Source organism: Peromyscus maniculatus, chromosome 7 (assembly GCF_049852395.1).
Source record: "Peromyscus maniculatus bairdii isolate BWxNUB_F1_BW_parent chromosome 7, HU_Pman_BW_mat_3.1, whole genome shotgun sequence".
NCBI lineage: Eukaryota > Metazoa > Chordata > Mammalia > Rodentia > Cricetidae > Peromyscus > Peromyscus maniculatus.
Genome location: NC_134858.1, coordinates 5,327,301 through 5,342,462, shown reverse-complemented (window position 1 = coordinate 5,342,462; position 15,162 = coordinate 5,327,301). Strand labels below are relative to the sequence as shown.

The 15,162-nt window shown below is 40.6% G+C and overlaps 1 protein-coding gene across 3 annotated transcripts in view; it reads left to right on the top strand.

The window, feature by feature from the left end:
• The window catches only part of Cep126 (centrosomal protein 126), a 50,914-nt gene extending 49,569 nt beyond the window's left edge, over nt 1–1,345 (top strand). For all 3 annotated transcript variants that reach the window (XR_013052598.1, XM_016002334.3, XM_076575635.1), the window contains one exon: nt 855–1,345. Coding sequence is in view for 2 of the 3 variants with exons in the window: in XM_016002334.3 (XP_015857820.3) it covers nt 855–917 (63 nt within the window). In the remaining variant the exon portion in view is untranslated. The remainder of the gene's footprint in view (nt 1–854) is intronic.
• The last annotated feature ends 13,817 nt before the right edge of the window (nt 1,346–15,162 follow it).

The following is a 15,162-nucleotide window of genomic DNA, read 5'->3' as shown; positions in this document are numbered from 1 at the left end:
GAGGGAAGAAAAGGAAGGAAGGAAGGAAGGAAGGAAGGAAGGAAGGAAGGAAGGAAGGAAGGAAGGAAGGAAGGAAGGAAGGAAGGAAGGAAGGAAGGAAGAAAAAGAATGAATTATACTTGACCATTTACACACAGATAACCAAGAGTTCCTCTGCATTGTGTTGGGTTTTTTTGAGACAGCATCATGTAGTTAGCCTTGAACTCTTGGTCCTGCTGCCTCTCACTCCCAAGTGCTGAGATTATAGGGATACACCACCACCCCTAGGTTTAGAAGGCTGCTCTTCAGCATCTGGAGAGCTGACTCTGGGAGTAGAGTGCTTGCTCATAAACATGAGAACCTGGGTTCAGATTCCCCAGTCCACATGGAAACAGGCCAGACAGTCTGTGGCCCATGTGGCCCATCCCTTGGGCGTGGAAACAGGCAAATTTCAGGGCTCCCCTGGCCAGCCAGCCAGCCAAAATGGTGCTTTTCAGATTCAGTGAATAGACCCTGTCTCAGAAAAGTAATGATAAAATAAGTTGGGGAAGAGAAAAAGATGCTTAACATCAACCTCTGGCCTCCAAGTGCACATAAAACAAGTACACCTGCCCACCCACAACCATAGTCATACACGTGCTCTAAGGACGTTTCTTTGAAGCAAGTTACCAATAGTAAACTGTGAAAGTGTGAATTATTACTGTCCATACAATGCCCTACAGAGAGCAGGGCATAGCATTGTTGAAATTGATATATGAGCCATTTAAGAATTTTTATTTGAATTTAGTCTTCTTTAAAGCCATAATCTGAAAGGAGAATGACCTGTTAACATCTGCAGATCTGACAATAAGAGAACCCTCTGAACTCTCTTACAGAACAGCCAGCCAAGGGCCAGGCTCTCTCCTGATGCTGGATCCAGAGTGCAGAGAAAATACTGATCAACTGTGACAGTCACTACTTAGTGGATTCATTATTTTTGAGACTCCTGTAAATAAATTCTGTATTCTGCATTTATTAATAATTTAAAATACTAGACTTTTATGTTTATAAAAGCAAATCATAATGTAGGTAATGGAGATGAATTTACTAGCTTATATTTATGCTACAAATTATACTTTATTATGTATTTTCTTGATACATTTTTAATGAATGAAATATTTCATTGTTTTCAGTAAGCATGTTAATGGATAAAAATTTTCTCTATTTAAAAATAAAAGAGGCTATTTTATTATTCAAATTATGTATTAGGTATGATAGTGAAGCTTTGTTTTCTGAAATTCCTAATTCTAATAAATTTTTGTACAAGTATACAAGAGGATTATGATTAATAACATCCCCTATAAATAATAAAGCTATTTGTTTAAGACTTTGCAGGGTCTCTGCCTTTTATGTTACCAGGAGGTTGAGTTACTAGCATGCATGCTCAGTAATTAATATTATCGTTTTACTCAAGGGTCATTAGTCTGCAATAAAACTGACAACATTTTAAACATTCAAAGTAAGGGCCAAGTTTGTTCCAGTGTCTGGTATGCTGTAGTGGAGAGAAAGGAGCATGGGCTAAAGAAGGGCCCAGGGAAAAGCTTCAGCAAGAATCAGCGAGTTCATGTTTGGGAATTATTTAATAAAGACAGTGGTGATAAGCAGGCAATAATGAATATATTTTGAATTCTTATTTTCTGATATATTGGTTATGAAGTACAGAGTGGAAAGGAGAAATCAAGGATGATTCCATTGGTGACTGTGGTCAGGTTGGCTATGAGAAGGTGGAAATCCTGAGGTGGAGTATAGGAGAGCCAAAAGGTAGGTATTTTAAAAACACTTATTACATTTTGATTTCCCTATTAGCTGTCCCCATGGTGACCTGGCTGATTGTTCCCTTGGACACCTCTGTCTGGCGTGCAGCGACAAGGCCAGTGTGCCCAGATGTAGACAGCTGTGAGACTGGGTGAGATGACCGGAAGGAGAAGTGTAGGGTCTAAAACGTCGTGAGAGGCTGACTAGATGGACTGGGATTACAGTCGAGCACTGCCACATCTACCTTCTAATGATGTTTTCTTACATAGAGAAACCCAAGCAGCACCAAAAAACTAAAGAACTACTAGTAAGCTCAACAAAACTGTAAGATACAGACAATATAAAAAAATTAATGGTGTTAGTAACTTATCTGAAACAGAAATGAAGCAACATCCCATTATAATGGGCATCAAAAAATAAATAAAATAGCTAGGGATACGTTTAACTAAAGAGGTAAAAGGTTACAATGAAAATGAAAAGGCATTAAAGAACGCAATGAAAGGGAACACAATAGCCGGGCGGCGCACACCTTTAATCCCAGCACTCGGGAGGCAGAGCCAGGCGGATCTCTGTGAGTTCGAGACCAGCCTGGTCTATAAAGCGAGTTCCAGGAAAGGCACAAAGCTACACAGAGAAACCCTGTCTCGAAAAACCAAAAAAAAGGGGGGGGGGGAATACAAATATCTTAAAAGATATCTTGTGTTCAGGAATTGAACAATTCAGTGCAGCCCCTATCAAAATACCTATGACATTTTACCTAGAAAAAAATAATAAACTCAAAAATTTGTTTGAAACTCCTCTAAAAATAAAAATAGCAAAAAACCATTAGCAATTAGCAAAAATTATAAAGCGTGACTTCAAAATACACTACAAAGCTTTAGTAATCAAAAGTCCAATGTGAGCACAAAGGCAGACAGGCACAGGGGAGAACCTAAGGCGTGGACCCGGGCCCTGCAGCCCGAGGGTCACTCTGCCTCAATGCTGCTGTGAACACTGCCCGAGACTGGACTCAACTCATGTTTTTTAAGAGTTACAATCCTCCTAAATATTTGTCCTAACTCATGTTTGGAGACAAGTAAAATTTAGCAGATCTCTGATAATACTATACCTGAATAAAAATTCAGTACAAAATTAACTCCTAATAGGTTAAAGGAGCCAACTAGATAAAGATTTGTGGCAATCTGGCAACGTGAGTTTTACTCTAGGACCCATGTGGAAAAAGACAACCAAGCTGAAACACCGGGGTAACTGCCTTGTGGTGGCACACCTGTCTCACCGAGTGATAAAACAACCATCTTCACCAGTATGTCCCTAAGGCAATGTGTGACCAGTGAGTTCTCAAGTAAATTACATTGACAGTCTAACAGATGTAAATATAGCAATGTGGTGCCCATCATGAGTTGTAAGTCAGGCAAGCCGTGTTAAACTGTTGACTGAGTATTAATGTAATGTACTGCCCTCTAGGGGTGACAGAAAAATAAACATTTCCTATCAGACAACACTGGTAGATTGGGTTCAATTGGATTTAGTTTGGTTTTACAGTTGAATACAAAAAGTTTTCATCTTTTTAACTTTTTTCCTTGTGTGCATTCATTGTACATGGCACTCTGGTACTTTGTTGTAGAGGACATTCTCACATGAGCGTATACATTGAGCATATTGGTCCTCACACTTCCCATACCTTCTCTTCCCCCCTCCCACTCCCCTTAGCCCTTTTCATTTGCCTACTCAGCTTTCCTTCTGGCTTTGCACCCTCACTTCATAAATCTCCCAGTCAAGTGTACTGAGAGAACTTCCAGACACTAAGAGCGATTACAAATTCATTCTGGAGCTGTGAACAATACCTAAATAGCATGCATATGGGTTTGATCCAACTAAAACCAAAACGTAAATAAAAATTCATTCTGCATTTATAAGAGTGAAGAAAGTAGACATCCTTGTTTCTCATTTAATAGTGCTTAAAGTCTCTTTGTTAGAGCCTGTCTCAAAAAAACAAAGCAAAACAACAACAACAAAAAAAAACAGAAAAATTCTAATCAGAAATTAGGAACGATTGGAAGTTTGTTGTTTTGTTTTGTTTTGTTTTTAATAAAACTGCAGCAAAGCAGGGTGTGGTGTTGCATGCCTTTAATCCTATCACTTGGGAGGCAGAGTTTGAGGCCAACCTGGTCTACAGAGGTGGTTCCAGGACAGCCAAGGCTATATAGTGAACCCCTGTCCCAAAATAAAACAAAGCAAGACTGCAATAATCCAACAATGCTGTGAGTGTATGGCTGGTCATGGTGGAATGTGCTTAGGAGCCTAGGGATCAGGAAGGTCATTCACCCAAATTCAGTTATGCAGTGAGTATAAGGCCAGCCTGAGCTACATGAGATCTTGTCTCAAAAAAATAAAAAGAAGGACATCAGGCCAGATGATGGTGGCACATGCCTTTAATCCCAGCACTCTGGAGGCAAAGGCAGGCAAATCTCTGTGAGTTCAAGACCAACCTGGTCTGTAGATGGAGTTCCAGGATAGCCAGGGCTACATAGAGAGATCCTGTCTCAAAACAAACAAGGAAAAAAAGGACTTTGGGATTGCTGAGTGGGTTAGGTCTCTTACTGCTGAACCTGACAATATAATACACATGCTCCCACAGACATTCAAACAGAATAAAGTGCGATACAATATTAACTAAAACAATAAAACTAGACACTCAAGAAAATTGAACACGTATCTACAGAAAACGTTGATACAGATATTCGTGGGGTTTAAATCGACATAACTAACACATAATTCATAAGTTCATATATCAATGAGTACATAAATAAGATATGGGCCAGCAGGATGGCTGAGTGGCACTTGCCCCTAGGCCTGACAATCTGAATCCCATGCCTAGAACCCACATGATGGAGGGAGTAAACTGATTCCCACAGGTTGTCCTCTGATCTCCACATATATGCACAGAAAATAAATGTAAACAAAATTTAATCTGGTTTGTCTACACACTGGAATATAGAAATAAAAAGAATAACCTGATACAAAGTGGATGAATCATAAAATTATTGTGGAAAGTGAAAGAAGTCAGACCTGAAAGGCCATCTATTACATATTACATGAAGACATTTCATCTGAAAATGGATGGCAATTGCCGGGGCTATGAGCATGAAACAGGAAATGTGTGCAAATAGAGATGGCCTTTCTAGTTGTTTATGCAAAATTCTCCAATAAACGTTAGGGTTTAGAGTCTGTGAATGCTTTAAAAGTCATTGAGTTCTGTAACTTACATGGACAAGTGTTGTGGTATTTGAATTACATTTCAATATATTTGTTGTTCAAAAAAATTATAACCACAAAAGATGTAATTAAAAAGAAGCTGAAGAAGAGAGAAGCCGCAGCAATGAGATTTGTAGGGCCAAAGGAAAACAATGAAACTAGAAAAGAAAGAAGTGGAAGAAAAGCGAAATAATTTTCTATTATCAATACGTGAGTGAGCAGGACGAGCTGGCTCAGACATGTATTCCAGCACTCAGGAGGCAGAGGCAAGAGAATCAGGAGGCTAAACACCATTCTATTTGACATACCAATTGCTAATAAAAATGAGGTTTTTTAAACAAACATACAATTTTAAAGGCTAGATATTAAACCAGGCATGGTGACACTTACCTATAATTCCAGTATGTGGATGCTGGGGTGGGAGGATCCTGAACTACACAGTAAATCAGAGGCCAGCCTAGACTGTGGACTACAAGACTGTCAAAACAACCACAGAAACACCAGAAACAATAGCTTTCTTAAGACTATAGAATTTAAAGCTATCAAAAAAAGCTATTTAATCAACAGTGAAGTAAGGATAATTCTCTTAGGCTTGAGAAAATAAATAAATAAAAGGGATTTCTTTTTTTTTTTTAATTAAGAAATTTTCCATTCATCCTACCTATCAGTCACCGATTCTGCTGTCCTCCCTCCTCCCACCCCCAAGTCATCTCCCTCAACCCACCCCCCATTCCCACCTCCACCAAGGTAAGGTCTCCCATGAGGAGTCAGCAGAGCCTGGCACATTCAGTTGAGGCAGGTCTAAGCCCTTCCTCCCTGCACCAAGACTGTGCAAAGTGTCTCACCATAGGCACTAGGCTCCAAAAATATGCACTAGGGACAGGTCCCGGTCCCACTGCCTCCCCCCCCCCCAAACAGTTCAAGCCAAACAACTGTCTCACTTATCCAGAGGGTCTAGTGCAGACCCATGGGAGCTCCTCGGCTATTGGTCCACAGTTTGTGTGTTTCCACTAGTTTGGCTAGCTGTCTCTGTACTCTTTCCAACCATGGTCTTGATATCTCTTGCTTGCTCTCTTGCTCATAGAATCCTTCCTCTCTCTCATGGATTAGACTCCTGGAGCTCCGCCTGGAACCCCATCGTGGATCTCTGCATCTGGTTCCATCAGTCACTAGATGAGGGTTCTATGATGACAGTTAGGGTATTCAGCCATCTGATCACCAGAGTAGTCAGCTCGGGCACCCAGTTTTTTTATTTTTGGTTTTTCGAGACAGGGCTTCTCTGTGTAGCTTTGCACCTTTCCTAGAACTCGCTTTGTAGACCAGGCTGGCCTCGAACTCACAGAGATCTGCCTGGCTCTGCCTCCCAAGTGCTGGGATTAAAGGTGTGCACCACCACCACCCGGCTTATTTATTTATTTTTAAAGAAACCATTGAAGCCACAGTCTTAGCAAGCAGATAAGCAGATATGGAAATCCTTGGAAAATCTAGTTGATCTCCTGTAATGCAAACTATCTGTTATTTGTTCAGATTGCTTTCCAGACAGAAACACTACCTGAAGCAAGGCTTTGAAGTAGGTTCTCACTGAGTCTAGGGAAGTTGTGCCCAGCCAGGAAGCCAAGACAGGCCTAGGTGTAACCAGAAAGTTTCTCCAGTCCTGCCCGGCCCCTCGGTCCCGCAGCAGCTTATAAAATAATCACTCAGAGGCTTAATGTTATTTACAAACTGTATGGCCTATGGCAGGCTTCTTGCTAGCTAGCTCTTTTATCTTAAATTAACCCATTTCTATTAATCTATGTTTCGCCATATAGCCATGGCCTTACCGGTCTGCTGACATCTTGCTTCTCCTTCAGCTATGGCTGGAGTCCCTCCTCTTCTCTGTAGCTAGAGTTTTCCTGCCTTGCCCACAGTCAGGACAAATTTTTGTCACCCTCCAGTCCCCCAGCCACTCAGACCCAATCAAGTAAACACAGAGACTTATATTGCATACAAACTGTATGGCCGTGGCAGGCTTCTTGCTGACTGTTCCTATAGCTTAAATTAATCCATTTCTATAAATCTATACCTTGCTACATGGCTCATGGCTTACCAGTATCTTCACATGCTGTTTGTCATGGCGGTGGCTGGCAGTGACTCCCTTTCCCTTCCTGTTCCCTTAATTCTCCTCTCTGTTAGTCCCGCCTATACTTCCTGCCTGGCCACTGGCCAATCAGTGTTTTATTTATTGACCAATCAGAACAACAGATTTGACATACAGACCATCCCACAGCACTCCTTTCCTTTCTTCTCTCCATATATCTGCTTGGATTTCCTGCCTATCTCTAAGCTGCCTTGTCATAGGCCAATGCAGCTTTATCAACCAATCAGAGCAACACATATTCATAGCACACAGAAAGACATCCCTCAGTACCTATGCCCAAGCACAGCGCCAGCCCAAAGTCTCATTTCCAAGGGTAAAGCCACCTTGGTCCCTTCCAGTCCATTCCAGTGAATCAGCTAGAAATTTCAGATTTTATTGAAGATGTTACTTCTAAAATCATTTTTGAATCAACTTTGTAAGTCAGATGGAGCAAGAAGTTAATCCTCTCAGAAGACCTCCCAGTCTTTGCCCTTCACAGAGCCTTCCCCAACACAGTCTGTCAGAGCAATTTTAAATCATCTTGAAGTTTACTTTTTGTAAAGTTGGTTTTCTTTCTTAATTATGTGAGTGGTTGTGTGTCTGTGCACATGAATACAGGTATCCCCAGAGGGATGAGAGTGTCAGAACCTCTGGTGCTGTGACCGGTGGTTGTGAGCCACCTGATGTGGCCATTGCTAGGGAAATGTTCTTAACTCAGAGCCAGCTCTTGAACCTCTTATAACTTCCTCTTACAGCACAGGTATCAAAACTACCAAATGAAACACCTAAATTTTTTTTTCTTCTTAAATATTCATTTAATGTCTATTAGCATCTTAAATCTTCTTCAATTTTTAAGAGAAATACTTAGTTGTTTCTCAATCAAAATAATTCAATCCAAAATTTCTGATTCCCTCAATCAATTTTTCCTTAATAAAGCTTGTATTACCAACCTAAGGAAAACACTTGAGAGCAGTTTGCATTCTATCTTGACATTTTCTTATTTATACTGTTGTAATAATTTTTAAGAGAATAAAAACCACATAGATGTAGTAGTAGGCCTCACTGGAGGCAGAAACATCCAGAGCCCAAGCTTAGCTTTGAGAACCAAAGGAGTCAGAAGCTAGCTCAGGCTAAGTGAGCCCCTGTCTCACAAGCTGATGGGGGACGAGGGGCAGGTGTGAGGAAGTGGCTCAGTGGGTAAGAGCATTGGCTTTGCAAGTGTGAAGATGAGCTCTAATTCCCAGCACTCATGCAAAAATGACTGCGCATGTCTATAACCCCAGCACTGCCACACATACACACACACACACACACACACACACACACACACACACACACACACACACACCGCACCAGCAGATCCTCAGAGCTCATTGGCCAGCCCAACCAGCCAGCCTAGCCAGAGCAGTGAGTTTTTGGTTCAGTTTGAGAGCCTGTCCCAAGGTAATAAAATGAAGAGAGCTAGAAGAAGACACCAATGCTCTGCTCCGGCATCTGCAAGCAGGTATTCACACACTCACCTGCATTCACAGGCACACGCGCACACACATTTAATAAATAAATGTTCATAAATTATTAAAAAAAGAGGGAGGGAAGAAAGTGATGAAAGAAGAAAGGAAAGAAGAGGGAGAGAGGGAGGAAGGGAGAGAGGGAGGGAGGGAGAGAGGGAGGGAGGGAGGGAGGGAGGGAGGGAGGGAGGGAGGGAGGGAGGAAGGAAGGTAAGCTACTTGCATGTATTTCTCTGACTAGTACTTGCTTGTGCTTGGAAACCTGAACCCTATACTTTTACTAAGGAATTCTTTTTTTCCCCGTAGATTTTAAAATTTTTTTTAATTTTTAAAATTTTGTGTGTGAGACAGACAGACAGACAGAGGAGTGGGGAGAGAACGCAAGTGTACATATATGGTGGTCTTCATGGGAAAGTCAAAGGATGACTTTGAGGAGGTGGTTCTCACCTTCTACCCACTGAGACAGGGTCTCTCCAGTTGCTTCTGCTACATCCCCACAGGCAAGCTAGGCCAGGAGCTCCCAGCTGATGGTCCCTCTCTACCTGCCATCTCTCTCTAGGAGTGCTGGCACTACAGATGCATACCCCTGCATCTGCCTTCTTCCCTGGGTGCAGGACTTGAACTCTGGTTGTTAGACTTTTACTTTCAAGTGTTTTACCCACAGTGCCATCTTAGTGGACTGCTGAATCCTGCTAATAGCCTTATCTGCACTCCCTACAAATAGACGCTCAGCTTCCAACTCTACGTGAGCCTTGAATCCTGAACAAAATTGTTTGACATGCACTGTAGCGGTAACGCCCACATTACCGATACCCGTTCACCATGTCCGAGCGAAGGGCTGCGGATTAAAAATAGAGACAAGAGACAGCGAGTCATTCGCCATGACTGAATGCCGAATGCCGTTTATTGAAAGAGGGAAGAAACCTTAAATACAGGCTTACAACACAAATGGAGGATCCCCGGAGGGCAGAAGTTCGCTACCAATGGTCTACATTCTAGACCCAATGTTCTACATTCTTGCATCTAAGTTGTTTACACCAAATACAGGATGCATCTAAGTTGTTTACACCAAACACAGGATGTAGGAACAAAGAACCTCCTGTAAGCTCTCCGGTGATCCTTAGGTGAGAAGGAGACTGGCAAGGAATCTGAATAGGGAGGACATCTGGTAAAGGTCAGCAAGCAAGGCGGCAGCCACTCACAGTCGGGGGCCAGGGCCCAAGGCGCCCACAATGCACTATTTTCTGAGTCTTTCCAGATGAAAGAGATGCCCCAAATTAGTCATTTTGAAACAGAGCTGGAGGCCAGGATCTAAGCCATATATTCTCTATCCAAGTTTATAAGCCAATTTCTTCATCCTTATATAGTTGCAGACTTGCAAAGATTGTATCAGTCTAGGGTTCTCTTTGTGCCACTTTTACTGGGACAGCAGTTTCATGACTATCTGGGGTCATTATTTGCTTATATATTGTGATCCTTCAGGTAGCCTGACTACTCTTTCAGGTCAAGAAAGGGCAATTAGAAGATGATGCATGAGGCAGTTTGAGATGGATTTCTATTACATATATCCACTTGTGTGTGGGAACAAAGGGGAAGAGGGTGTGAGAGACAGAGAGGCCACCACAGCTCACAGGTCAGAAGACAATTTGCAGGAGTCGCTTCTCTCCTTCTGTCATGCATGTTCCAGGGACAGCTCAGGTCAGTTTCTAGCCAGTTTTCAGCCCCCATAGAGAGTGGCTCTATGTACCTCCAGATCCAAGGGTCTGTGCCATCTCCTGCCTCCACAGGTACACTCACAGTCACACATGTATACACATAAATAAAAATATTTGATTAAACAAATAAAGAGGATTTTCATGTCCTCTGTAGACTGGACATCATCTTTATCCTGGATCTGAACCAGAACATTCCAATTTCAAAGTGCCATGGTGTCTCCATACCTCCACCCCAGCTGCTGGCCTGGATTGTCCATGGAAGAGGCACACATAAGGAATGACATGTGCCAGGTGCCAGTGATGACAATGAAGATGGTCATTAATAATAGTTCATATCTCTAAGCATATACTGTTTTACCATTCTAAACATTTCAGGAAGTTTTTCATTTAGTTCTCAAAAACAAAACAAAACAAAACAAACTTTTGTAGATACAAAGCCTAAAGATGCTCTTCCTGGAAACACTGTGTGTGTGTGTGTGTGTGTGTGTGTGTGTGTGTGTGTGTGTGTCTGTCTGTCTGTCTGTCTGTCTGTCTGTCTGTCTGTCTGTCTATGTAGTATGTATGTGTGTATCTGTGTGTGTATGTATGTTTATGACTCTGTGTATGTAGTGTGTATGTGTATGCAGTATATGTATGTGTGTATATGTGTGTGTGTCTGTGTGTTTTAATGTATGTGTATGTGTCTGTGCATATGTATGTAGATGTAATTCTAAACAGTCTTATTAAATAAGAAACACAGAGCCAAATAAGGAGTTAAAAGCCCAGAGATCAAACAGTAGCCAAGAGCTAAGACCACCTTATCTTACCACTCACTGCTGTCCTTCCCCTGAGAGAAAGACCTTCTTCCTGTGTCCTGTCTTTTTATTGCCTTTCTGTTCTGCCTTCTCATTGGTTCTGAACCCAACCACATAACTTCCTCGTCACTGGCTGTCTATACAGACCTGCAGGTCTCTATGGTTGGTACTGGGATTAAAGGTCCGGGTCACCTCTTGGCTGTGTCCATGACCACACAGAGACTCTGCCTGCCATGTGATCGGATTAAGGGCATGTGCCACCGCCTGCCATGTGATCAGATTAAGGGCATGTGCCACCACCACCGGACTTCTGCTAAATGGCTTGCTCTGATCCCCAGGCAACTTTATTTATTAACATACAAATAAAATCACATTTCAGCACAAATAAAATATCACCATTGTAGCTAGAGTTTTCCTGCCTGGACAGTCAGGACAAATCTCTCTCACCTGCCAGTCCCACAGCCGCTCAGACCCAACCAAGTAAACACAGAGACTTATTTTGCTTGCAAACTGTATGGCCGTGACAGGCTTCTTGCTAACTGTTCTTATAGCTTAAATTAGTCCATTTCCATAAATCTATACCTTGCCACATGGCTCATGGCTTACCAGCATTTTCACATGCTGCTTGTTCTGGTGGGCAGCTGGCAGTCTCCTTCTGCCTTCCTGTTTTTTTATTTCTCCTCTCTGTTAGTCCCGCCTATACTTCCTGCCTAGCCACGGCCAATCAGGTTTTATTTATTGACCAATCAGAGCAACTTGACATACAGACCATCCCCCAGCACAGCCAAGTGCAGACCATCTCAGACACCTGCACTCAGGCCCGTGGTCCTAATCATCCTCTATGTGGACCTGCTGGGTAAAGCCACAAGGAACCTAAGAACGGGCTCCCACAGGACATACAGAACATCCCACAGCACACCATATTTCCCCCTTCTATTCTAATAAAAAGAAAAAAGGAAAAAAGTTATAACTAATATAAGAAAAACTATATACAATAAGTATAACAACTATATACAATATATACAAGCAATAAATACCTAAACAATGTCTAGTCCATTGGCATTAGACAAACTCAGAGAAAATAATTCCATTATCTATCCTATTTTGGTAATTACAAAATGTACCTGATTCACTTTCTATCCTAACTTATATTACTAACAGAACTATCTTATAATGTCTTTCAAATTTATACACTTACACCTCTTTAGTGAGTTTCTTTTCTGAAATTCTTAACAAGGGAAACTATAACTACAACTATCTAATCTTCAACTATAACTATCTAATCTTCAACCATAACTATAACTATCAGCTCCCTCAGAGACCCAACAAGGAAATAATATTACCTAAAAAAAAACCAGGAAGTGCAAACAAGCAACTTCCAAAAAAATGTGAGTTGACAGAAACAGCCAGCTGCCTGGACAGTCACCCAAGGTTTCTACACAGTGTTGGGGCATCATCTTCAGCCTATAGGCTTAGCATATCTGACAGACTCATTTGTGAAGTAGGATGTACACAAGGCCAACAGTTCGACCTCACATTTGGTGAGAGCAGTCCATGTACCAGAAACACCTGAATTCCACTAGTGTCCTGTCATGATTCAGGATTTTAAATTCTGGAAATTGTTGATGTTGTTTTTTAATTCAGGTGTCCATTCTTCTTGGCTTGTATGTGGCTTCATCTTGGCATCCCATTCTTCTCGGCTTGTGGGTGGCTTCATCTCTTTTATTAAATGCTAGTCTATCATTGAGAGGTTAGACTCTGTCAGCTTAGTTACTCTTTCAAGAATAACTGTTTCAGCTGCTGTTCCACTGCATACTAGAAGCCACCGGTCCACTGCCAGTTCAGCTGCCTTCGAAGAAGGGGGCACTGTACCTTTTCCGGATTGCGAAGGCCACTTCAGGGATGGTGCCATATTGTCCTGGCCTCAGAAGATGCCTTTTGTTAAAGCCATAACCCCACTTGTCTTGGCAAGAATTGGTAGTCCTTTGTTTCGTGTCCTGTCCGTCCATTTTGTCCTGTTTGTCAACAGTCATTCGAGGATACTTTGTTGTCCAGTGGCTAACTTTTGCCACAATGAAAGTTAAATCCATATGCAGTTTCTTCAATGCCCATATTTTCTCTGAAGTAGATTGGTACTGCCAGGAGCCTACATGTCTCATAGTCATAAGAAAAGAAAAAAATTCTAAGTTATTAAAACATTTTAAATGTTATATTCTATAGATCTCTGAAGGATTTGAAGATGACCTGTCTATCTAAAATATATCTGCTCCATCTTGAAAACATACCTAATATGACTACAAGTTCGATTGTAATGTCTAACTACTAACTTTCATTTCTTTATATCCTAATAATTGGTAACAATAACATCCAAGGATCAGCAAATTGCATTACATTGTTAAATGAACAGTATAAGTACAATATCTTGAACAAGATTAGAAATATATGTATAGCATTTTCTAACAATATCAATCTCAATATATATAATTTGTATACAACATACAAAAATCCAATCCAATGTAAAATATTTAAAACTAGTAATTGTCTTTTAAAAGTATATTCAATAATCTATCATTTTATCTATAGCTTCTCTTTACTTTTCAGAGTAGATTCAATAATCTGCCCTCTATTCTATCATATATATACAAATATAATTTTTTTAAAAAACAAGAAGCTTAAATCTAATCTCCTTTACTTAGCCCCTTTCCTAACCCTTAATAAACACTTGTAACCAACCCTCCTAAACAATGAAAATTACCTCAGGCCCAAAACCCATTAAAAGACCAAAACTACCCACCCCACACCACTTCTTTGGGAATGTGGGCATCATGTTCTTAAAATTGCTTCCTGCTGGATATGGGTGAAGGTATCTTTATTCTGAAAAGAATAAATTTGGGTTAATTGTCAAATTCTAAGGAAGGTAACTATATCCTTTGTTATCCAGTCTGTGCATAATGCCAAAGTTCAGGGTTTATCTCAAGTCCCTTATTCAAGTAGTCTGTGAAACTGGATCATCTCAGCTACCCATCTCTAAATTGCCTTGAACAGTTTGTAGTCCAAAGCTAATCTGTAGATGATGTTTGTCAGCTTAGTAATATTATTATTGTCCATGTGGAATTGTTGTCATGGGGCCCCATCTTATTCCTGGAGACTTCAGTTGATGTTAGGCCTGGCCGTTATTTCCTGCAGAAAACTGATAGAGACTCAAACACAAAGACATGCATAGGCAGCTAATTGAAGCCTTTTTTCTAGAATTAGTACTCTATATGACCATTAATATCTTAACAAAGCTTTATATATATATATATTAATCTTGTAAATTTTGATATAAAATTCATACTTTAAGAAAAGTTTAAGGAATCAGAATAAAATCAAAGAACTGAGATTAGTAGCAATAGAATAGTCCCTTAAATTTTTGTTTTCTGTTTTTCTGTTTTTTCTCCTGTTCCTATCAGAAGATGGCTCTTTCTTCTGGCATGATACAGGGAGTTTGCATTTTCCTTTTAACAACATGCTTGGGTTTAAAGGAGAGAGCCATTCTCCAACTCCAAAGCCAGCTTTAATTTTTAATTGAACTGGGACTACAAGAAGACCATTAGTGTTAAATGTCTTTAAAGGAGAGAAGAAACAAATATTTAGGAAGACTTTTGAAATTTTATAGATGATATACCAATAGGCCATTTTATTCGTTTTCTTGGGACATTTTTTTTAGATGATTTGTCCTTTTTCTTCAGTTGTTTCATGTGTCCAGTGTTCTTCAGATTCCTTAGCCTTCATTCTCCTAAAAGACAAAAACAAAAACCTTTCCCCAAGACTAACTTTGAGGAGGTTTCTTTTTGGCAAGTTATATCTGATTACATGAAAAGGCATGTGTTAATGGTATAAGTTAGTTTAAATTGGATGGTCATGCTGGTTGATGAATTATCACCTCTTCTAATTAAGAGGTCTCTCTTGTTCAAATCGAACCTTTATCAATTTTGATGGTATCCACAGCTTATCTTCTC